Source organism: Misgurnus anguillicaudatus, unplaced genomic scaffold (genome assembly GCF_027580225.2).
Source record: "Misgurnus anguillicaudatus unplaced genomic scaffold, ASM2758022v2 HiC_scaffold_31, whole genome shotgun sequence".
NCBI classification, from domain to species: domain Eukaryota; kingdom Metazoa; phylum Chordata; class Actinopteri; order Cypriniformes; family Cobitidae; genus Misgurnus; species Misgurnus anguillicaudatus.
Window position 1 is genome coordinate 4,368,023 of NW_027395281.1, and position 25,017 is coordinate 4,393,039.

Below are 25,017 nucleotides of genomic sequence, written 5' to 3' on the forward strand. Positions count from 1 at the left end.
AAGGGAGTAATGTTGTTTAAAAGGGTCGTTTTAGCGACACCTTATGTCTCATTTTTGTTTTTGGGTTCACTTCAGGACACTTTCAATGTGTGACGCAATTCTCAGCATCATCACGTGACTTGAAGAGACCGTTCCCAGTGCAGCTCATAGATATGTATAAAGGCTAGATGGCTCAAGGCGGAGTCCCTAACGGCATCACCTGGTGGCCATCTTACGACAGGGCGCTCGCTCACTCGTAGCATTGAGTTTAATGGTGCAGGTACTTTTAAATGACCATAACTTGCTCAATTTTCTACCGATTTTCAAACGGTTTGGGTTTTTACAAACGTTATTAACGTGGCTATAATTCTTGAATGCTTTAACATGTTTCATGAATTTATTTTTTATTTTTAGTATAGGTATGCAGTGTCATAGGTACATCTTTGACGTTTATAACAAACCAAACCGTTTGAAAATCGGTAAAAAATTAAGCAAGTTATGGTCATTTAAAAGTACCTGCATCATTAAAACTCAATGCTACGAGTGAGCGAGCGCCCTGTCGTAAGATGGCCGCCAAAATGCGGACGTTGCACTCAATTGGCCAGCAGCGCGGACGAGCCATCTAGCCTTTATATACATATCTATGGTGCAGCTTATCTCTATTCTTTAATCCTCAAACAAACTGAGTGCAGATCAGACATAAACATGACGAGTCTTTTAGTACTCTGCTGTTTTTCATTGCTGCTGGCTGGTGAGTAAGATTTATTTTATTGCGTTTACAGATTATAGTTTGATTTAACAACATTTTAATGTATTGCCATACAGACTATTTTCTTCAAACATTAATGATAATAATATTAGACATCAGCATGTTTATCCTAAGAGGTGATGGTGTGATGTGCATGTGTGTGTATTTTAACCGCAGCTCAATAGGGGCCGCTGAAAGCTGAGCGTCTAAAGAAAACGTTGCGCATTTCTTGTTTGTCTATCGTGAAGAATTGCAACACAAACTTATATGTTGCTGTTTTAGCGGTATAAAAATAATAATTAACAACAACAACCACAAATGCTTCTATTGTCTATGGTGGTGTAAAGAGGTTTTATGAATGTGTTTCGTCTTTGGGATTTGGGTGCGGCTCACTTTCATAAGACAAATAAGACGCCTCTGATCAGATCTTGTTCAATACATTAATACTCAACATTAATATTTTAGGACACTTTCATATATATCGATATATTTTAAACGGGGTTTGTTATTTTACCCGTACACGGTTACCAGGGCCGCATTAAGAGCTCACTGGGCCCCCCCAGCTAGAAATAAAAAGTTCTAAGAACGTTCCCTGAAAGTTCCCAATGTTCCCAAAAACATTCTGCCAACGTTAAAAGCGGCCAGTTTTTTTAAGTTCTAGGAACGTTTCTGTTGTCTGAACGTTAGAGTAATGTTACATTTTACCATTTTAAACGTTATGACAATGTCATGTTTTAATGTTCACACAATGTTTAAAACAACAACTGTTTATTATATTGACTTGTTTAATTGTTATGTAAATGATAGAGAAACATTGCATTTTATTATTTTATAAAACATTATTTCTGAATGTTCAGTAAATATATTGCTGTAGAAAACTCAATTCACTTACTAGGTTTAGATGTTGATGTTTGTTTCATTTTAAGTCACCCTTATTGTGATTCGTGTTTGTTTTAGTTGGTCTCTTGACACTTGACTTTTTGCCTACTAGTTTTTTCCTGGTTGTGTTAACTTTGTGGTAATGCACCACATTTGTTATGAAAAGTTATTAGTGTATTTCTGTGGGTGTTGGTACATAATGGTAAAGATCATCACCCAATTCATTTACTAATCAAAAGTTTATTTTCTGCCAATAATGTATATTAGATCCAACTCTTTCACAGCAGTTTGTCATTAAGGAGTTTTAGAAACTTTGGACAAAAAATATCCGCTGTATAGTTGGGATGCCCAAACATCAAGAATCAGACTATGAATCTCAACCATGGTGACAATTAAAATTGTTTAAAAAATCCTTATTTATCCATGCCGCAGTGCATGCTGGGCGTCCTGAATGAGGTTTGTAATTTGTTAATACCAGCATGCATTGCAGCATGAAGTTTTTCATTTAATTGTCACCATGATTGAGATTCATAGTCTGATTCTTGATGTTTGTGCATCCCAATTATACATCGGATATTTTTATCCAAAGTTTCTAAAACTCCTTAATGACAAACTGCTGTGAAAGAGCTTTATCTCATTTACATTTTTGACAGAAAATAAAGTTTTGATTAGTAAATGAATTAGGTGATGATCTTTACCATTATGTACCAACAACCACAGAATAACACTATTAACTTGGCATGTTCATAACAAATGTGGTGCATTAACACAAAGTTAACACAACCAGGAAAAAACTAGCAAGCAAAAAGTCAAGTGTCAAGAGACCAACTAAAACAAACACTAATCACAATAAGGGTGACTTAAAATGAAACAAACATCAACATCTAAACCTAGTAAGTGAATTGAGTTTTCTACAGCAATATATTTACTGCATACAGAAATAATGTTTTATAAAATAATAAAATGCAATGTTTCTCTATCATTTACATAACAATTAAACAAGTCAATATAATAAACAGCTGTTGTTTTAAACATTGTGTGAACATTAAAACATGACATTGTCATAACGTTTAAAATGGTAAAATGTAACATTACTCTAACGTTCAGACAACAGAAACGTTCCTAGAACTTAAAAAAAACTAGCCGCTTTTAACGTTTGCAGAATGTTTTTGGGAACATTCGGGAACTTTCAGGGAACGTTCTTAGAACTTTTTATTTCTAGCTGGGTAATATAGGGTTTTTGACACTTTCGGTTTCGTTCTGCGCCGGAAACGCAAACAGAAAAACACATTTTGATCATAAACGTCTTAAACTGCTGATATCTCTATATTTAAAACGCATCCTTTTATACAGAACAGTAAAATATGTTCAAGAGATTAGGTTAGCATAAATTGGCCGTTCTCATATCCGAAGAATTCAACCTGCGGAGGTCGCATAGCTGCATACGTTATCAAATCTGGTTTAGTTAAGTTAACTAAGCATTACATTCGCAAGTCATATGCATATTACAACAATTTACCATTAACCAAGAATAATAGTCAACTTTATAATTGTTAATATTCTGAAATAAGACCTTTTGAAGAGTAGCCTATGCAGCTTACAAATGCAACCTCCGGATGCTGCAGCGGTTAGCGTTCTGCTTGGGAAACGGCCATTTTAGTACTGCCAAAGTCACGCCACAGATGACGTATTTTTGTAGGCCAACCCTGAAAGTTAACAGGATACATGGTTCCTAGAAAGCCTGTTCATTCCCCACAAACTTTTGGAATATTGCAAAAACAATAAGCTGTGTTTAACAAAAGTGTATGACACTAAACGTTTTGTCCAACAAGATAATCTTCACAGATTCACGAGCAGGGGTGTAGCACAGGATCATGGTCCCTATGCAAAAACTGTGTGTGGGGCCCCAATATCACTTTTTTAAAGAATAATGTAAAATGAATAGTAATTTTTAGTATATTAAAGTTTATATTGCTAAACACATATGATTCACTGATATAGTAACCACTTCTGAATTACTGCCTTACAGCACTTGTTTATGGAAATAGAGACTATAGAGGGTTTTCACCGACGTCATGTTCTGGGCGGTAACCCGGATGCGCGGCCATTGTGGAGGCACTCGGTGTAAAGAGGGGAGTACAATGGATTATTGTGCGCTTTGGCTACTTTAAGTAAGGGATAATGTAGAGGCAGCCGGTAGTTATCGGGAAATAAGCCCCGACAGTGTGATCAGGACCCGACGCTTATTACACGGCTACTTGTCACATAAGAAAAAAACCTGGACATGAATATGAATTTGAAACATTTTATTGGCATATTTGTTTTAAATCATAATTTTTATCCTTTCGCGAAACTTTGCACAGATGCATAAAATGATCGTAATACCTTATTAAGATCCTCTGTTTCATACTTGTCTGTTTCCATTTTTTCTCTTTTAGCCAGTCTTTGAGAAGTTTTAATCCCCATTCTGTATTTTTGTGTGTGTTGGCTTAGTAGCTGTCATGCTCTATTTTGTCAAGTTCAGTCTCAGTAAGCTCTCTGTGTCTTGTCGTGGTTGTCCAGTGTTTGTCACAAGATGGCACCAAACAAACAGTAATCTTTATTGATCTTTACCCACTGAGCAACGCGTCTTAAAAAGACGTCATTTCGACGTCCCATGAGGAGCCAGAATGAAAGTTTTTATGACGTCTTTTTATGACGTGTTCTGAACATCCAATATTGATGTCAAGGGGACCTCCACGCAAATTAAAACTATTTAAAATGTGGCCATTTTAGACATCAGATGTGTATATATAATCTTTATATATGAATAAATGTTCAAAAAATATTGCTTATAGATAATTCCCAAATATTCCAGTTCCACCTTAACTATCTGTGTCTGCAATCTCTCTCTCTCTCTCTCTCTCTCTCTCTCTCTCTCTCTCTCTCTCTCTCTCTCTCTCTCTCTCTCTCTCTATCGTTCAATAATTGAAGTGAAGTGACGTGAACTTCACTCTCCCTCCCACACTTGCTCTCGCTGGATAATTGTTAAATGTACATTCTCTAAAACAATGTCATCACCATTATAAAAAGTTGTTTTAACAAAGCATTGTTTTGAAGTAGGACCATACTGACTAAACAAACCAAATTCACTCTATTTTTTGTCATTTATATGGCTTGTTTTTAAAGGGGACATATTATGAGATTTTTTTTAAGATGTAAACTAAGTCTAAAATAGGTCTGAGCAAAAGTGTGCCGTTTTGGGTGTGTCATTTAAAATGCAAATGAGCGGATGAAGTGCAACCACTGATCACAATGATGGTGGTTTGTTGCAATTGAAACTCAATTGTGCTGTGAAATATTTTATCTCTCTCTTTCTCTCCCTACTAAATGGTTGTGCTGTGGTTGGATAGTGCAGATAAAGGGGGCTGTATTACCTTATTCTGACATCACAATAAGGGCCAAATTACAATGACCTATTTTTCACATGCTTGCAGAAAATGGTTTACCAAAACTAAGTTATTGGGTTGATCTTTTTAACATTTTCTAGGTTGATAGAAGCACTGGGGACACAATTATAGCACTTAAACATGGAAAAAGTCTGATTTTCATAATATGTCCCCTTTAAGAATTTACAAGATTCTGATGTTTTATTGAACATGTTTTGTCACCATCATGGTGATCAGTGTTTCCTTTAGTTGGGTAGTTTGACTCTTTGTTTCTATATTGTAGTGTGTGCTTGATGATGGTGTTATTGAAAACACATTATTATTGTACCAAGTGTTTGTTACCAATGCAACTTACTTGTGGCTTCACGTTAAGTACATTGATGATCAGAAGTGGTGGTATGATATAACTGAACTAACAGTACAAATAAAATATTATATTTTTTTAAAAGTAAACTTCTATCTCAGTTTTGTTTGGAGCTGCTATAAACATACTTCTGTGCATACTGCTGCCTACTGTAACAAAACATGGAACCTCGTGGCTGTAATCAGAAATCTAAAGTCCAGAATTTTTTGACACAGATGCAGACATCAAGAATCAGCTCATGAATCACAATGATGGTGAGTTTTCTAAATGTTGCAATGCATTGCACCAGCGTATTATAAAAACTCATGAGTCCAGAGAGTGTCACCACTGTTGTGATTCATGGGCTGATTCTTGATGTCTGCATATGTGACAATAACATCTGCACTTTTAATTTTATATAAATGCTTCCCAGTGGTGGTATAAACCTAAACAATAAGTTGGATGTGACACCTCAAATCAACTGAGAAATTGAGACAATACTACATGGTTTACAAAAATAATTTACAGACTTTACATATGTGGTATTACTGTTGGTAAACGTTCAGTGAAGTTGTAAGATCCACATGTGAGTTTTGTTTATAACAAATTTTCTTTGCAGTAAATAACATGCTTCAGTAAACACTCTCACAAAGACCAAACACTACTATGAAAAGTCAAAGAGTCAAACTACCCAACTAAAGGAATCACTGATCGTCATTATGGTGACAAAACATTTTCAATAAAACGTCAGCATATACATCTCTGTTAATTAAAGAGAGAGAGAGAGAGAGAGAGAGAGAGAGAGAGAGAGAGAGAGAGCGCAAGAGAGAGAGAGAGAGAGAGAGAGAGCATTTAAGGTGGAACTTTATCTATGAGCAGCGCTATGTTTTTGAACACACATTCATATATAAAGATTACATTATTTTAACAGCTTAACAAAATATTCTTCAAAAATACACGTGATGTTTATGTTTTTTGACTCAGAACTCATAGACCACATTTGTATAAAAAATTTTGTTTTGATTTCCCGAACCCCTTTTGGACGTCTACCTGACGTCCAAGAGGGGTCATAGTCAGACGTCCAGATACTGTACCAGATCTGCACGTTGTATAGACATACAGATAAGGGCCTGGACCAACCGACCTAATATAGACATGATCTGCACGTTGGGGAGACGTCTCATGTTTAGTGGGTTATTGGCGCGGAGCGATTTTACTCGTAAAAGTAGTACCGGCTATGCGTTATTACTTTGGAGCGGTTATTATTTGAAAAGAACGAACCTGCAAATGTCTCAACTGACCAATCAGAATCAAGCATTCCAGAGAGCCGTGTAATAAGTGAATTTAGACATGTCTAAACAACTGATAATGCATCCAAGAGGCAAAGGCATATAGGGAAGGACTTGGACCACAAGAAACAGCACGATATTTTGAGAAATTACAATTTATAGGAGGTGCAGATCCTTACGAGTTAGCTCCCTCTTCTTGGATCCGTGACGACCCGGCGATTCTTCCTTCAGTTGCATATCCCGGTATAATCAACTACCTGGTTTTCATGCCGAGCCCAAATGTCAATGTCAGCTTTATTTATATAGCAAATTTAAAATAGCCAGTGTCCTACCAAAGTGCTTTACAGTAAAATAAGCACACAGTAAAACAATAAAAGCAATAATTGTTTTTACCATTTACTATTAAAAATATTATCATTAATAGAAAATTTGTTATGAGCAATTAAGCACACTGGCATTAAGGCATTGCAGCGCAAATGTTAGTAGTGTTTAAGTACATTTTGTGCATACACTTAAAGTATACTTTGAAAAAGTACATAATAAATACTCTTTAAATAAAGCACAACAAGTAGAAGCATAATTGTTTAATACTTTATGTACTTCAATCATATTTCTAATACAATAGTATCTTTTCTTGAGCTTTGCCGACCACAAGCGCCTCCTCTGATAATTTCTTGCATTCCTTTCCCTGTTTTTTTTATAACTTTTGGAAGTCGATAATATTCCAAATGTTTTTCTCAAACTGTCCTAATGGCAATAATTAACCATTTTCCTTGATGATGTTCGGGATATACTTCAGTGCCTGTGCTCTGTTGTGAAGCGAAGTGCCTCCAATATGGCGACTACCACTTTGATGACGCGTCGTGAAAACCCTCTATTGTGCAGAAAGCATTTATTTTACAGGCTAGCACTGCTTAAACAGATTGACGCTGTGCAGTGCTTGACTCATTCAAATACTTTAGTTCTCATCTGCTCTCTTTAGAAAGAAACTCGTGAGGAGTTGTTTTCCCTCATTTTGTTTTCTTTTCTCTCCTCCCTCTGCTTTATTTCCTGATAGCCAATAATATGATAGCCATTTTTGCTTTGACATCATCAGCGGCGGCACAAGTATTTGTGTCTCTCAACAGCAGAACACTGACAAATTCCCCTGTTTAGTCTCGCGTAGCCAGACCTTCAATACTAATACTGAAGGTCTGGTGTTTTTCGCTGCTTTTTCTGGACAAAGCCCGCCCACGAGCTGTTTGACCGACATGTCTAACAACCAATCACAGTTTGTTTCGTCTAGCACCACGTTTCGGGCTCCCCACAATAACGAGCCGGCTGGCAACAAGTCAGTTATTGAAATCGAATAGTATCTAAATAAACAACATTACTCACCATAGAATAACATTGTGCACTTCATCAACAGCCACACCAGTGAGTGTTTAGCTGATCATCATAACTGGTCATTATTATCCACGTGAACACGACTGAATCTCTTCCTCAACGGAACGTCAGAGCTTTGTTTTCCAGGGACCAAAACTAATCGCGACACTCGCGTCTTGTGGAAATCCGGTTTATTTCAACCAATCAAAACGACTTCGACATTTTCACAAGGTTTCCAGAAAAGTGTACGAAAAACATCAGACGTTCAGCCAACAGTTTGTGGACGTGACGTCTGAGGCTGAGACTATTCCCTGTTCAATCCACAGAGTCCACTCACTCTTTACTCTTCCTCACAGCCAATGCGCGCTTTGCATCATTTCTAGACAACCAATAAAATGATGTCTGTCCATCACTACATGCTGCGCTTGTCGTGGTGGGTGTCTAAGTCTAGATATGTGTCAAACGAGCAGAGAACTGGAAGTAGTGGGACTGTCACACAGATTGCACAGATATAAAATAATAATATTAAAAATAATTCAACATGATCTCACAAAGTTCCGTGGGATAGTCACGGAATTTTTTGCTCATTTTTCCTTGGCATTCTCACGGATCTCCGCATATTTCCGTGGCCCTGCCACGGACTTTCTTTTCCGTGGCATTCTCACGGATTGGTTACTCAACTGCTTCTTCCTATTTTCAAACCATTGTCGCTTCGGTTTAGGGTTAGATTTGGTGCTTGCGTTAGTATGTCACTTTAAGTATTGGTTTATACTATTTTTTCAGATTTATTCTTTTATATTTTCTAAACTTTAATCAATTGTTGCCTGGCGTTGGGGTTAGAGTTGGGTTTGGGTAAGGATGTCATTTTATGTAAATCTAACCCTAAACTGAAGCGACAATGGTAAGAAAATAGGACAAAACAGTTGAGTAACCAATCCGTGAGAATGCCACGGAAAAGAAAGTCCGTGGCAGGGCCACGAAAATATGCGGAGATCCGTGACTATCCCTGCAAGTAAGCTTACGATGGGCCTGTATGGGCATAGCCTAAGGGCCCCGCACAGGTTTGCTCACTGGCGAAACGTTGGCCCCTTAGCGCTGGCCCTGCATGGGCAGCCCTCACTTAGCCCCCAGGAAGCCCTCACATAGAGAAATCCCCAGAGTTAAATGAACACTGCTGGATGTATATATTGTCCCATCTTACAGAGTGTTAAAAAGTAACAATGAAGCAGAATTAAAACCGCTGTTATCCTCTCTCTCACCATCTCTGTCTGAAACCTAAAATTGCATTTCACATTTTACTTGTAGAGTCATTTTCTTACTTTAGGTTGAGATTTTGTTTCATTTAAAGTCACCACTATTGTGATCAGTGTTTGATTTAGTTAAACTTGACTCTTGACTCTTGCCTTGTTCAGTCTTTTGATTGCTATAACTTTGTGTGTTTAAAACATGTTTGTTATGGCAGCATGTGATCCTTTGGTGGTGGTCAGTTCAGTAAATAAAGTCTAAACATCATCATGTAAAAACTTATGTATTCATTTATTGTTTGCACGCTTAACAGAAGGATCTTTCTCTGACAATGTGATACTATAGTATGAGATTGAGCTCTCTCTTAGCAGTTTGTCTTTCTGAAGAATTTTGAAACATTGACACTTAAAATTAACTGCTCTACAATGTAGACACACAAATATCAAGAATCAGAGTATGAATCACAATGATGGTGACAATAAAACAAAAAGCTTCATGCTGCAATGCATGCTGGGTATCAACAAATTACAAATCTCATCCAGAACTCCCAGAATGCACTGCGGCATGAATACATAATGACCTTTTTTTACCATTTTCTTTGTCACCATTGTTGAGATTCATACTCTGATTCTTGATGTCTGTGCATCTACATTGTTCAGCGGTTAATGTTTATGTGCAAACTATCAAAATCCTTCAGAATGATAAACTGTTATGAGAGTTCTGGACCTTACACTGTAGTATTTCATTATTAACAGAAAATGAAGCTTCTGATGAGGGGGGAAAACTATATTAATAAATCTGTTCATTAAATGATTATGTTTGACAAAGTTTATGTATCAACCAGCAATATTCAACTACTACTGCCTTTTCTTTGCTATAACATGTGTTTTAAACACACTTAGATATAGCAGTTAGAAAACACTAACAAGCCAACGGTCAAGAGTCAAAGTCCAATTAAAACAACCACTGATCACAATTATGGTGACTTTAAATGAAACAGCCAACATCTTAACATAAGTTAAGAAAATGACTCTACAAGTAAGATGTAAAATGCAATTTTATATTTCAGACAGAGATGTTGAGAAAGAGGACAACAGAGCTTTTAATTCTGCTTCATTGTTACTTTTTAACACTCTGTAAGATGGGACAGTATATACATCCAGCAGTGTTTATTTAACTCTGGGGATTTTTCTGTATGAGGGCTTCCTGGCGGCTAAGTGAGGGCTGCCTGCGCAGGGCCAGCGCTAAAGGGCCAACGTTTTGCCAATGAGCAAACCTGCGCGGGGCCCTTAGACTAGCCCTAAGTGGGCCCATAAAGGGCCATTGTAGGCTTACTTGCAGGGATGCCACGGAAATTCGTGAGATCAGGTTGAAATAATTATAAAACGATCGTCGAGGGCCCTTCAAATGCCAGGGCCCTATGTACTCAGTCACCCATTCCCCCTCACCTACGATGCCCCGGCAGATGAGCACAACTTTTATGATTTTTAAAGTCTAATTTTTTTCTAGTAAACCCTACTGAAAAATCCAGCTAAGACCAGCATAAGCTGGTGAGCTGGTTTTAGCTGGTCTTCCAGCTTGGTTTTAGGTGGTATTGCTGGTGTAGCAAGCTGGTCTGTGTTTTGGACACTTTTTAAGCTGGTCTAGCTGGTGGGCTTGACCAGCTTTGCCAGGCTGGAAGGACCAGCTTAAACTAGCTACTGCCACCTTAAACTAGCTAAAACCAGCTACCAGCTTATGCTGGATTTTTCAGTATGGCAGGGATTCCCCAGGGTCTTAAAGCTCATAGTCTGCCTACATGAGCAGTTTTCAAACTAAAATACATGATGGACTTTGTATATATTTAGAATGATGGTTATATAATGCACTGCATGTTGTTTGCTTATTTTGTATGATCAATCTAAGTCTACAAGGGATACTAACTAGGAACTATGCTTCTAATGATATTTGGACATCTAAAATAATGTGAGTGAACCTGACGTTTGAGACAGTTTGAGATCTGTACAAATGAAAGGAGATCATGTTATTTAATGCATTATGTTTTAAATGGTTACAGATAAACTATTACTGAATGCATATGCTATGTACGTAGAGAAAGAGTAGAGGTGGCATTGTTTTATGGGCTGGTTTTTGATCTGTAACACACTGACAATTTTTTATAATCTTTACTGATCATTTGATGAAATAAAACATTTAGGGACAGTTTCATGGACGGGTAAAGATTAATCCAGTACCAGGCCTTAGTTATATTAGGACATTAAAGTAGTTTTTACAAACAAACCTTACAAAAAGCAATACTGGTGTGCATCTTGATAGAACACTGATGTATGTTAAGTGTCCGTGCAAGCTGTTTTTAAATTAGGACAGCTCAAATATGCATTTTAGAATCATATGACCCCATTATACTGATATCATGACATTTAGTAAAACCTTAGATAATCTCTATCAGACTTCAGTTACCATTAGCTTCTCTGTATGCTGATTCAGAAATATAATTCATTCATTTCTGGCTTGTAGATGACGGTTTGACATTTAAAGCAACACAAAAGAGTTTTTTTTACCTTAAAATAACGTTTCCAAAAAGTTTCAGTGGTTCATCCACTCAAAACAGGGTTAATGGCACTTTCACATTCGCTTTGCAGCCCTCTATCGGCCAAAACCGCACTAAAGAAGTTTGCAACCGTCGGGTAGTGGTCCTGTAGTTCGAGTGAAAATTACAAAAACTTGCTTTACGGCAGACCTACAATCCAATCAGAGCCAGCTATGCTGCAGTATTTACGACAGTGGTAATGAACAATTACACTTCTAACCTGTAGGGGGAGCAAAGAGCAATAAGTCTTTAGTGTTGCTTTAAAAGTCAGTCTGAGTTAACATGGAGATGAATTGTTGACTACTGTGTTACATTTCTATTACAGTCTAGAAATATGATATATTATCAATCTACAAATGTACAAATATTTAATGCAAACAGTTTATTTTTTAACAGTATAATGTTGTGCTCTCTTGATACACATAATGCTGTATTAAGTTACACGATTACTGTACATACAGTAAACACTTTACCAACCCAATGATAAGAGCTGTAAACAAAAAATGATACATTACTGGAGAAACTGTCGTTATTAATAAACTGTATTTTACATTTAATAATAGAATGTTTATCTAAGTTGATATTTTAATAAATAAAGACTTTGTGTTTTTGTCTGCAGGTGTGTTTGGTGCTGATGATGTTACCGTGTCAGTGATGATGGGAGAATCTGTTACTCTACCCATTAAACCTGGTGAAATAAATAAAAGGCTGCAGTGGAAGTATAAAAACAGTATTATTGCATCTTTTAATTTACAATATAAAGATATCCCAGCAGTCTACCCTAATGAGAGATTCACAAACAGACTGAATGTGGACCCTCAAACTGGATCTCTCACCGTCAAAAACATCAGATCTGAAGACACTGGAGAATATCAGCTGGGCCCAGTTTTTCAAAAGTAATCCACTAGGATTTTGGATAACGGATTGGATCAAATCTTGAAAATGGGTTTTTCAAAAGAAAAAACGGATTACATAATCGGATTAGATCACGTAATCCAATCTTGGCTTTGATCCAGATCAAACCTTTAGTTTGGGTTTTTCAGAACTTTTTTGTAGGATTTGGATCACTTTGATCCAAAAAATCTGGATTAAACTGATCCCATCAGAAGGGTGGATTCAGCGTGGATTTCATGCCCAAAATGTAATGAAAACTTTAAAAATGTAGCAAATAATACTATATTTGGATCTTGCAGTATCTTACAAGATAACCTATTTATTCATAAGGTTTTAATTTTTTTTGTTCATCTGTCAGGCTACAGTGATTAGGTAGGCTTTACCATATTCAGCCATTCAGTATAGGCCTACAGCAAAGTAGAAAGAGTTTGACCTCATAAAATAATAAAATTATCATGGAGTATTTAACATTAAGTCTTTTTTTATTCAATACATCTATATTTGACTTGTTATAAATATCCTCAGTGTTTGTGTTGTAGGTCTCAGATAAGCGGACTGCTGGAAGAGGATGGGGTGGGTTTTTTTTAGTTTTTTTTTTTTTTAAACGTGTGTTTTCATTTTAAATAAAAATAAACTTATATTGACCCCACACTGGCTATTCTACTTGTTGCTCTTTACATATCTATAGTTCTATATTGTGATTTCCTATCCTGTTTGAGCACAGGTAATCCAGATTTAGTGATCCTGAAAATATCCTATCCGGATCAGATTGATCCAATCTGATGTTGCTTTGAAAAACTGGCTCAAAAGTAAACTGGATTTCGTGATCACGGATCGCAAAAAAAAGGATTATTAAATCCGGATCAATTTTATCCGGATTAAGCCTTTTGAAAAACCGGGCCCTGGAGATCAAAACCAGCAATACGCCAGACTACAAGCTATTCAGGACATTCAGTGTTACTGTTAATGGTGAGTAGAATGGTGATTTTTCTTTATTATCAATTATTTTTGAGGTTTTATTTGTTGAAAGCCTTCAAATGTATTTTACATTAAACTCTTAAAATCCTATTCACAGTCGTATACTCACATACTTAACATAATAAATACAAATAAAACATCAGCACTTCAGCAGCATTATTTAATAACATAGAGTCTGTTGACTGTGATTTATGACTTCAAGTTAAATTTAGTTTCACTCTTTAAACATCATTTTGTACGAACAGAGTTTAAGAATTTCTGTAAAGAGAAATCTTTCCTCCTATCCTAAAAACCAGCAGTTATGCCCACAGCGCCACCTGGTGTGCAAACATGAAATTAAATTAAATTATCAAAAACAAAGCATTAAACATTAACCCAGGTTAACAGAAGAGAAATGTACTGCCACAAACATTACATTGTGTTTAACTCTTTAGCTTTAATGACAGCAGCACTGCAGCTACATGACATGTTTATTTGTTCGCAATTTTACAACTTTGTATTTTGTATAAATATTTAGATTTCCCATGTTAATTTAGCTCTTGGATCTCACAGTAATTAATTCAATTATGTGGAAATCAGCCTGTACTGACAGCTTTAGAAGTATAATTTATGTTTTGAAGCTTTTTTGTGTTTGTTGTTGACACAGATGAAGAGATCACAGTGTCTGTGATGAAGGGACATAATTTCTCTCTACCAACTGGTGTTAAAATACAGCCAGATGAAGTGAAGTGGAACATTAATGACACTGATTTAACTGCCACGAAAATCGAAAACATGAAGGTGAATCTTCAGACCGGACAGCTACACATCGGAAACATCAGACCCGAGCAATCTGGAAAGTATGACGTGCAAATCTACAGCAGAGATTCAATTTTGCAAAGAACATTCCGTGTTAACGTCAATGGTGAGTATTAATAAATAATTTGCACTCAATGTTGTTCACGCTTAATGAAATATAATTTGTACTGCTGTAAATTATGGACTGACTTTTTGCCAAGAAGTCATATTGTCTGAAACAGAACTTAAAAAGTACCTATTATTGTACTGTTAATTGTAAGTGTAATTCATGTCTTGTAAAACTGAAACTTACGCTAAATAGATATGAATTTAGGCTTGTTGCGATTGTCGGTAACCGGTGATACACAGTGCTTAGATCACCCACCGCGACACTGTCTTCAGTGCCGGTCCTAGATGCTGGGGGGCCCTAAGCAAAGCTTTGTGAGGGGCCCTCTGTTAGTGTGCATTCAGTCCCTGATAGCACACATACATCTCGGAGACGTCTATTTGATGTCTGCGTTTACATCTGCAAGATGTCTTATTTAGATTGTTTTCTCATCTGCAATACGTCTGTGAGACGTCTCCCAAAAGATGTCATATAGACATATTGAAGATGTTTGCAAGACGTTTTTGATTTAGAATGTATGTAAAGCAGCTCTTTTCTTTTATAAGATGTTTTTACACACCAGATGTATTCCAGATCTCCAGATCTTTACCAGACATCTCACAGACGTACCTGTGCTATCTGGGTAAAACCCAGTCAATCTTGCTTTTAGTAGTTGTTAACTAACCACATAGTGTATTATCTTATAGCTGTATAATATTCCCATATGCACATTACTTTGAAACCCTGACTGATAAACTTGCTGATTATAACATGAAACATGTATTTGCTGTAAAGTTGTTTTGATTTAAAATGTGTTGTGAGAAGCACTAAAAAATTTACCTGATCTAAATGAATGTAATGAATCAAATTAAATTAAATATAAATACATGCTGTTAATACACAGGGGTTATATTGGGATTTGTTATGTGGGTGGAGGGCTCTGTGGGGAGGGGTACTTTGAGGGGTAACATGTTTAATACTGATGACAGCAAAGCCACTGGTGTGTTTCAATGACATTCTGGACCTCTGATAGGATTTAATAAGTTTCAGCTTTAAAAGAGCATTTCACCCATAGAAACATTAATCTTTATTGAAAGTGTGTCATATTTGACCGAGAAAAGGGGTGTTTGTAGTCTTACTCCCTCAACAAAGACAAAATTATGATTTTTACATCATTGAAAGAAGGAAGTGCAACACTGAAATCTGTATTTCTCCTGTTTCAGCGGCAACTGAGAAAATTATGCATGACCATTCAAAAAACATGACTGGGGTTCTAACGATACAAAGCTTAATGCAAATGGGTGAAGTGTCCCTTTAAAGCTGTCCCAGAGGTTGACCCCAAATATTTTTAAAAGAGTGTCTGATTTTAAATATTGCAAATCTATGAGTTTGACACCCTATATCCATTTGTTGCACATGTCATTATGCACAATTGACCAAACTTTAAAGGAAGTTAAAAGAATCAACCTCCTTGAATAATTCTAGGCATAAGATGCCCAAAAAGACTCAATTAACAAGAAAAGGTACAACACACAGTACTGTATCAGCAACATGTCTTAGAAATTAGCCATAGAGATTCCCTATGCTGGTCAGCAGCTAAAACAATCATATAGTTAGGTTTGATTTGTGTAATCAAAATACATTATTGTACTGTAATTACTGTAATTAAACGAGGGACATATACTTTAATCCTTTACAAATTTCAAGTCTTCTATTAAGTTTTCTCGACGTGGGCACCATTCTTACCTCTCTGTTTTTACCTGACTGTAATCTGCTTGCGCAAATCCTTTATCTTGTTCCCTTGCTTCACGTTTTCCCCTTTATTCTGCCCCAGACGGATAGCTTCGTTTTAAAGCAATGGTGGGCATATAATATGCACATTGTTACCACATCACTCTTCTGCGTCATGCACGCGGCCGTTTCTAAATTTGAAGGCTGCAACCTCCGGATGTCGCATATGCGCGCTGCATACGTCATCAAGCCTGATTTATTTAAGTTAAATAAGCATTTCATTTGCAAGTCATAAGCATAATATAACAATTAACCATTAACTAAGAATAATAGTCAACATTATAATTGTTAATATTCTGAAATACGTTTTTATGACGCATATGCAGCCTACAAATGTGACCCCTGAAGGCTGCAGCCTTCGGATTGAGAAACTGCCTGCATGTTGTCCGAGTATATCAGTGATTTAAGAAATCATTAAGTTTTTTTAAAAACCCGCATAAATTGGGAAGTTTGCAAATTATTTCAATTATAGCGACTTGTTTTCATTAAACATAATAATAATTTTTATTTGGTATAATAATTTTAAATAATTCTGAGATCAAGGGGGCCCCCTAGTGGTGCGGGGCCCTATGCAAATTGCGTAATTTGCGTATAGGAAGGACCGGCACTGACTGTCTTTCACCGTCGTTTTATGTTTTGAAGCTTTTTTGTGTTTGTTGTTGACACAGATGAAGAGATCTCAGTGTCTGTGATGAAGGGACATAATTTCTCTCTACCAACTGGTGTTAAAATACAGCCAGATGAAGTGAAGTGGAACATTAATGACACTGATTTAACTGCCACGAAAATCGAAAACATGAAGGTGAATCTTCAGACCGGACAGCTACACATCGGAAACATCAGACCCGAGCAATCTGGAAAGTATGACGTGCAAATCTACAGCAGAGATTCAATTTTGCAAAGAACATTCCGTGTTAACGTCAATGGTGAGTATTAATAAATAATTTGCACTCAATGTTGTTCACGCTTAATGAAATATAATTTGTACTGCTGTAAATTATGGACTGACTTTTTGCCAAGAAGTCATATTGTCTGAAACAGAACTTAAAAAGTACCTATTATTGTACTGTTAATTGTAAGTGTAATTCATGTCTTGTAAAACTGAAACTTACGCTAAATAGATATGAATTTAGGCTTGTTGCGATTGTCGGTAACCGGTGATACACAGTGCTTAGATCACCCACCGCGACACTGTCTTTCACCGTCGTTTTGATAATTTCTTGTAATTAAATCATTTAGTTTCGTTAGAGAGAGAAAACACTAGCAACTGAATGTGTCTGCGGCCTGAATTCAGCGGAGCTGAACGCGCATCACATCACAGAGCAGCAGGTGTCAGATTTCATTTATTCCTGAGTGTGCGAGACTGAACAGACTGAACAGACGACGCCAGAAGAAGCGTGCTTACTCTTTTTGTTATAATATACATATATAATGTTTAATATAAGCGAGATTGTTTTGTTGGTGTGTTTTTCATTAATAATTATCTATTTTCATAAACGGACATTTCAACCTCTCCGGTTTCAAAAATAACTTCGTGCACATGTCAGTTTTCAGAAAAGCGTTCATTGACATGTACCCGTGTATATATAGCGCAACGAGAAGCTCAAGCCCACGTAACCCTTACGAAAATTAACCATGGTTTAATGTGGTAAAAGTGTAGTTGCCATGTTTTTTGGTGTATTGATTATTATCATTAAAACTATGGTTTTACTACACTAACCATGGTTTAACTATGGTTTTTGTAAACCATGGTTGTCAAAACCATGGTTATTTTGTGGTTACCATGGTTTTACTTCAGTAACCATGTTTTTTTGGTTTTAACTGTATTGCTTCCCCTACGAAAATTAACCATGGTTTTACCTCAGAGAAAACAGCAACAAATCACTTCCTGTTCCTCTTTTGAACAAGGTCGCACTTTTGACATAGCTCTGACGCATACTGTGACGTTGGCTGCCTAAACATCCGTTTGTCTCAGTTTATATGCAACCTTGCAACCGAAGATTTTCAAGATCTCCACTCTGGCCGGAGTTTTTTTTTTAAAAGAATCGGTTACAAAGGCGAGTTCTCCGCATGTAAACGAAGGGCACCAACGAAAGGGAATGTCTCAGTTTTTTAAAATAACCATGTACGTGTAAACAGGGCCTGACTCAAGGACTTAATTAAACCAGCTGGTATGTCATGTTGCACGCAGATTCATAAGCAATTTAACGCAGCGACCGCAATCGCTGCATTTAACCTGTTAAACTCTGAGCCATTTTTCTGAATTTCCACCTGAATGTGGCATGCCCAAATTTAAAAGCCCCCATAACCACATACAGTAGAGTAAATGTACATTTTTTATGTCATTTTTCAGGAAACCCCTCCAAATTTTATAAAACACTGTTGAAAATGCTGAACATGGTTGTACTGTATGTGTTGTCAGGCCTCTAAAAAACACAAAAATAAATAGGTGCTTTTTGATTTTTTTTCCCCTAAAGTCTGTATTTGAAAGTGTGTAACTCTGGCCCTGAGTAGTCTTGAAACCTGCAGACAGTTTTGTTGGATTCCAGCTAATGTCAGCTTGTAGAAAAAAGGAATTTTATCTCTATCATAATCTGTGCAAAAGTTATTTTACTCCAACTGAAGGGAGGAATAATACCCATTTTGGATACATTTTTCGCCTAAAAATATTTGAAGTGCTTGCATAACCACATACAGTGGAATAAATGCAATATCTTTATATAATTTTACAGAAAACCCTTTGAAGTAACATAAAAAGCTGCTGTTTGTGACAAATATTGTTATTTATTTTGTTTTTCATATGATAAACCACCAGTGTTCTGAGTATATCTCATGCTCTCTGTGCTCTAGCAGACTCCAGACAGTTCTGGTTGTTACCAGGAAAATGGGAGTAATCACTCAAAAAAAAGAATGATCTCTTTAGCTTGTTGTATGCTAAAGTTATTCTAATTCAACTGAAGGAAAATACTTTTTTGATTGAATATCAAGGTAAAGATGATGTAGATTTTGTGACTAGCTGTGCTATCTGAGGCAGCTCAGGCTCAAGTTTCAAATACGTTTACAAAAGACATTTTTTTTACCTCATTATTCATTCGACGATTGTTGGATATGTGATGATAATGGAGCAAAAATAGTGAGAGAGTGAGAGCTTTCATTTGATATAAGACTTACTGTGGTAGAAGATCTACCCGTTGTTAATCTTCTACGATGTTATTCCCGGAATGAGTTGGTTGGCGCGTTAAACTTTAATTACCGTTAAGAAGAGCTCAAGCGTTGTCCTTGCTTTAGAGTGCAATCCATTTATTCCAAAACATTAAAACAGCATGACAAACACATCTATACGGTAGAACGGTCAAAAACCTTTTGCCCTTCCGGGTTAACACCTTGACCTCAACAATATGTTTCCTATCTATATACCTGATGTATTTACAGATACACAGCGACACCTAGTGCAATAAAGAAGACATAGCATCTCAATAGCAGCAGTAAATTTGGCTGCTACATACCAGCCCCTATTTGTTAAGGCCATACAGACATAACAAATGATTAAACCTCATGCACCAAACACAACTTTGTTATAGGTCTTTGAATTATACTGGACTTGGTCTGTAACCTCACAGAGCGTACATGACCTGATCATGAGGCCCAAACACTCCAGGTGGTAAAGCTGGTTGACCCTTCAGAAACAAAAGATGGTTGGGAGTGAGTGGCTACAAATCATTTGGATTATCTGAAAGCTGGGTGATTGGACGATCATTTAAAATGGCTTCCACTTCACAGAGCACTGTATGCAACCCATCATCATCCAGTCTCTGTTGTCGTAGCACGGAGCTTAGAACCCTTCTTATCAGGCGGATCATTCACTCCCACACCCCTCCATGATGTGAGCCTGCTGGCGGATTAAAATTCCAGCGAATTCCAACTTGAGAAAGTTTTCCTTGAATTTGGACATGGTTCAAAGCAGCAACAGCCTCCCTCAGTTCTCTTTCTGCTCCAATGAAGTTGGTGCCGTTATCAGACCTTAGTTGTAACACTTGTCCTCTTCTGCTGATGAAACGTCGCAAAGCATTAATACAAGCATCTGTGTCCAATGACCCTGCTACTTCTATATGGACAGCCCTGCTTGCCATACAGCTAAATATAACTCCATATCGCTTGCAGGTCGATCTTCCCCTCTTTACTTCAATTGGACCAAAATAATCCACTCCCGTATTAGTGAATGGTGGTAAATCAGGGAGGACTCTCTCCTTTGGAAGGTCTGCCATCTTTTGTTCCATTGGTCTACCATTATAGCGTTTACAAAAGCTACATTCAGTTATGACCTTACGTACAGCAGAATTAGCATTTGTAATCCAGAACCTTTTTCTCACTGTAGACAATGTGTGTGCGCGTCCACTATGGCCCAAACTCTGGTGCACATACTTGAGAATGAGAAAAGAAACATGCTGATCCTTTGAGAGAATGAACGGATGTTTGGCCTCCTCAGGCATTGCTCCTTTACTCAATCTCCCTCCAACTCTCAAGAGTCCATTATCCAGAACTGGGTCCAACCTGTATAAAGGACTCTGACGCCTAATGGTAGCTTGGGCTGATAGTGCGGCAATCTCTTCGTTGAATCGTTGTTGCTGGCAATAGCGAATGATAGCCACCTCTGCTCCTGACAGCTCATCCAGCGTTAAAATCCCGTGCCAGGATGTCATCTTGTTTTGTTTGCTTGTCCTCAGTTTACCAGTCGCAGAAGTCTCCAACCGCTTTCTTAAGCGACTCTGTTCCAACAACATAGACTTTATTCTGAGAAACCAAGCAACTGTGGTCTTAAGCCGCCTCCAGTCAGAAAAATATATCATGAGGTAGTCCGTAGGCTTCAACTCATCACACACATTAATAGCATTTACAGTCGCCTCCCTTCTAATCTCCACGTCACTGGGGTCCACACAGGTGTCTAGTACAACCTTAGGCCAGTCCTCCTCATTCTTCCAGAGAAACGCAGGCCCTTCCAGCCACCTGTCATTCTTCAATAAATCTGTCACCTTAAGTCCCCTTGACGCATCGTCTGCTGGATTATCTTGGGTAGGAACATGTCGCCACTGTGATGGCTCAGATGCATCCCTGATAGCTGCAATTCTATTTGCAACGAATGTATGAAAACGCCTATCCTCATTGTTGATGTACTTTAACACTGAAGTACTATCAGTCCAGAAAACAGAATGACTCAATTGAAGTTTCAGCTCTGCTCTTAACATTGAATCCACTCTGACAGCAAGAACCGCAGCTGTCAACTCCAGCCGGGGAATAGTTACGGCCTTTAGTGGAGTCACTCTGGCCTTGCCCAACAGAAAGGAAACCTGAATGTCGCCCAATGGGTTTAACATGCGAATATATGTTGCAGTTCCATAACCACCTTCGCTTGCATCCGCAAAGTGATGTAATTGGGCAAACATAATCGTCCCAAAATTTGCCGGCTTAATGCACCTAGTCACATTAAATGTTGCCAGCAAATCCAGATCCTCCAACCATCCTTTCCATTGATGCAGAATACCAGGTGGCAAATCATCATCCCATCCACATCTCCTCCTACAAAGTTCTTGCTGTAACATTTTGGCAAGTAAGGTGACTGGTGCCAGGAAGCCTATAGGATCATAAACTGAACTGGTGATTGACAGCATGCTACGTCTAGTAAGAGGCTGTTTCTTCATCTCCATCTTGAACTTAAAGGTATCAGTCTCCACGCACCACTGTAGGCCTAAAGCCCTTTCCACTGGAAGCTTATCTCGATCTAGGTCCAACTCCTTTAGGTCTTGGGCCCTTTGATCTTCGCCGATGGCTTGTAAAACAACACGACTGTTGCTAATCCACTTTTCCAAGAGGAAGCCTCCCTTTAAACATAAAGCAGTTAATTCTTTAATCATCTGGATAGCTTCCTGAGCCGTGGCAGAACTCTTCAGACAATCATCGACATAGACATTTTGATTGATAGATCGAACTGCTTCCACTGAACACTTGGACTGGTTATCATCAGCAGTTTTTTTTAGTGCAAAGGCAGCACAACTGGGAGAAGATACTGCGCCAAACAAATGCACAGTCATCCTATATTCCACTAGATCTTTAGTGATATCTCCATTTGGCCACCAGAGAAATCGAAGAAAATCTCTGTCCTCTTCAGCGACCTTTACTTGGTGGAACATGGCTTGAATGTCACCCATGAATGCCACAGTTTCTTCTCTAAACCGGGTAAGGACTCCAAACAATGAGCTAGTTAGGTTAGGACCCTGTAACAGCTCGTTGTTTAAGCATGCTCCTTGGAAGGTAACCCCACAATCGAACACCACTCGAAGTGAGCCCTTTTTTGGATGGTGGACTGCATGATGGGGAATGTACCATACCTTCCCACTTTGGCCGGGTAGCTGTTGTTGCGATACTTGTTCTGCATAGGTTTTACTGATGAGATTATTCATATACTCTGCATATTCCTGATGCAAGTCCTTGTTGTTCAGAAACCTTCGTTTTAAACCCTGCATCCTTTGCTTGGCCACTGTAAAGTTGTTTGGCAATGAGACTTGTTTACTTCTTAATGGGAGTTTCAAACAATACCTTCCTTCCTGAAGATTAGTTGAATGTTCCATTATTTCCAGAAATGTATGGTCTTCTCTTGACATTTCCTTCTCCTCGCTGAATTTCTCACAGAAATCATGGTTATACTGAGCATTCAGCATGTTTTCTAACTTACACAGAGAGACCCTGTTCACTGTAGCAGAAGGGAGTTGCCTCTCTGAGGTTCCACCATTTTCAGTCAACGGTCCATTACCTAGCCAGCAGTGCTTGGTGGGGCAAATGTAGGCCCCATATGGGCTTGCAATATGGGCCCCAAGCTGGGCTTGCACCCGGGTTTCATGCTGGCCCCATCTGACTTAGCCCACATGAACCTTCTGTAGAAACTAAAGCCAATGTGGACTAAACCAAAGTCAAGTATGGGTGTGGTTGGGTTGAAGAAGTGATGAAGTTAATTAGATAATGAAGAGTTGTACGAAGTGATGATTGACCATTAATGATAAACACCTGCTGTTAATAAACAGAATCACTAAAGAAAAATGAACAAGAAGAGAATAAAGAGAAAATACCAGCAGAACCACAACAACTACAAAAAATAAATAAACATTTCTTGGTGGAGCTAATTTGTAGACTGCAAAATCCCCAGTGTTAAATTAACATTAACACTGCTTAATGTTTATATAGATCCACACTACAGAGTGTTAAAAAAGTAACACTTGAAGCATTTTACATCTTACATCTTACTTGTAGAGATATTTATTAACTTAGGTTTAGATGTTTCATTTAAAGTCACCATTATTGTGATCATTGGTTGTTTTAGTTGGACTCTTGACTCTTTGTTTATATTTTCTGCCTGCTATAACTTTGTGTGTTATATTTGTTATGGAACAGAAGAGACCATGTTGCAATTCTGTTATTGTGTTTGATATGTAATGTTGAACATCTAGAAAATGTATTTTTTCATTTGGTGTTTGCTCATTTAGCAGATGTATTGGTCTCTCTCAGTAATGTGATGCTACAGTATGATATCTGGCACTCTCAAAGCGGTTTGTCATTCTGAAGATTTTGAAACAATGTGTACTTAGATTAACCATGCTGTAACTTAAAGGGGACATATTATGAAAATCTGACTTTTTCCATGTTTAAGTGCTATAATTGTGTCCCCAGTGCTTCTATCAACCTAGAAAATGTTAAAAAGATCAACCCAATAACTTAGTTTTGGTAAACCATTTTCTGCAAGCATGTGAAAAAATAGGTCATTGTAATTTGGCCCTTATTGTGATGTCAGAATAAGGTAATACCGCCCCCTTTATCTGCACTATCCAACCACAGCACAACCATTTAGTAGGGAGAGAAAGAGAGAGATAAATTATTTCAAAGCACAATTGAGTTTCAATTGCAACAAACCACCATCATTGTGATCAGTGGTTGCACTTCATCCGCTCATTTGCATTTTAAATGACACACCCAAAACGGCACACTTTTGCTCAGACCTATTTTAGACTTAGTTTACATCTTTAAAAAAATCTCATAATATGTCCCCTTTAAACACACGAACATCAAGTCTCACAGTATGGGTGACAAAGAAAAATGCCAAAATGTTCATGATTTTTTTTCATGCCGCAGTGCATTCTGGGAGTTCTGGATAAGATTTATTGATACCCAGAATGCATTGCAGCATGAAGCTTTTCATTTTATGGTCACCATTATTGAGATCCATACTCAGATTCTTTATATTTGGGTGTCTAAATTGGATAACAGTTAATTTTGAACTATACAGTATTTCAACTTTCTTTAAACAATAAACTGATATGAGAGGGCCAGATGTCATACTCCAGTATCACATTACTGACAGAAAAAATATTTTTGGTAAGCAAACTAAAATAGCATATCAGTTTTTTTACATGACAACCAACACTAAATCCTAACCCCCAGCACCGCCGCCGCCATAGAATCACACTGGACACTTTTGTCTCTTTCATTGCCACAACAAACAGGTTTTAAACACACCAAGTTACAGCAACCAGAAAACACCAAGTGTAAAAACAGAGTGAAG

The 25,017-nt window shown here is 37.6% G+C and overlaps 1 protein-coding gene across 1 annotated transcript; it reads left to right on the plus strand.

Moving 5' to 3' along the window:
* Window positions 1–625: 625 nt before the first annotated feature.
* Window positions 626–14,917, plus strand: LOC141363017 (uncharacterized). Its single transcript, XM_073865455.1, has 4 exons — window positions 626–730; window positions 12,486–12,742; window positions 13,663–13,729; window positions 14,385–14,917. The coding sequence occupies exons 1-4, from the start codon at window positions 685–687 to the stop codon at window positions 14,651–14,653; spliced, it is 639 nt and encodes a 212-aa protein (XP_073721556.1). The 5' UTR covers window positions 626–684; the 3' UTR covers window positions 14,654–14,917.
* Window positions 14,918–25,017: the final 10,100 nt, after the last annotated feature.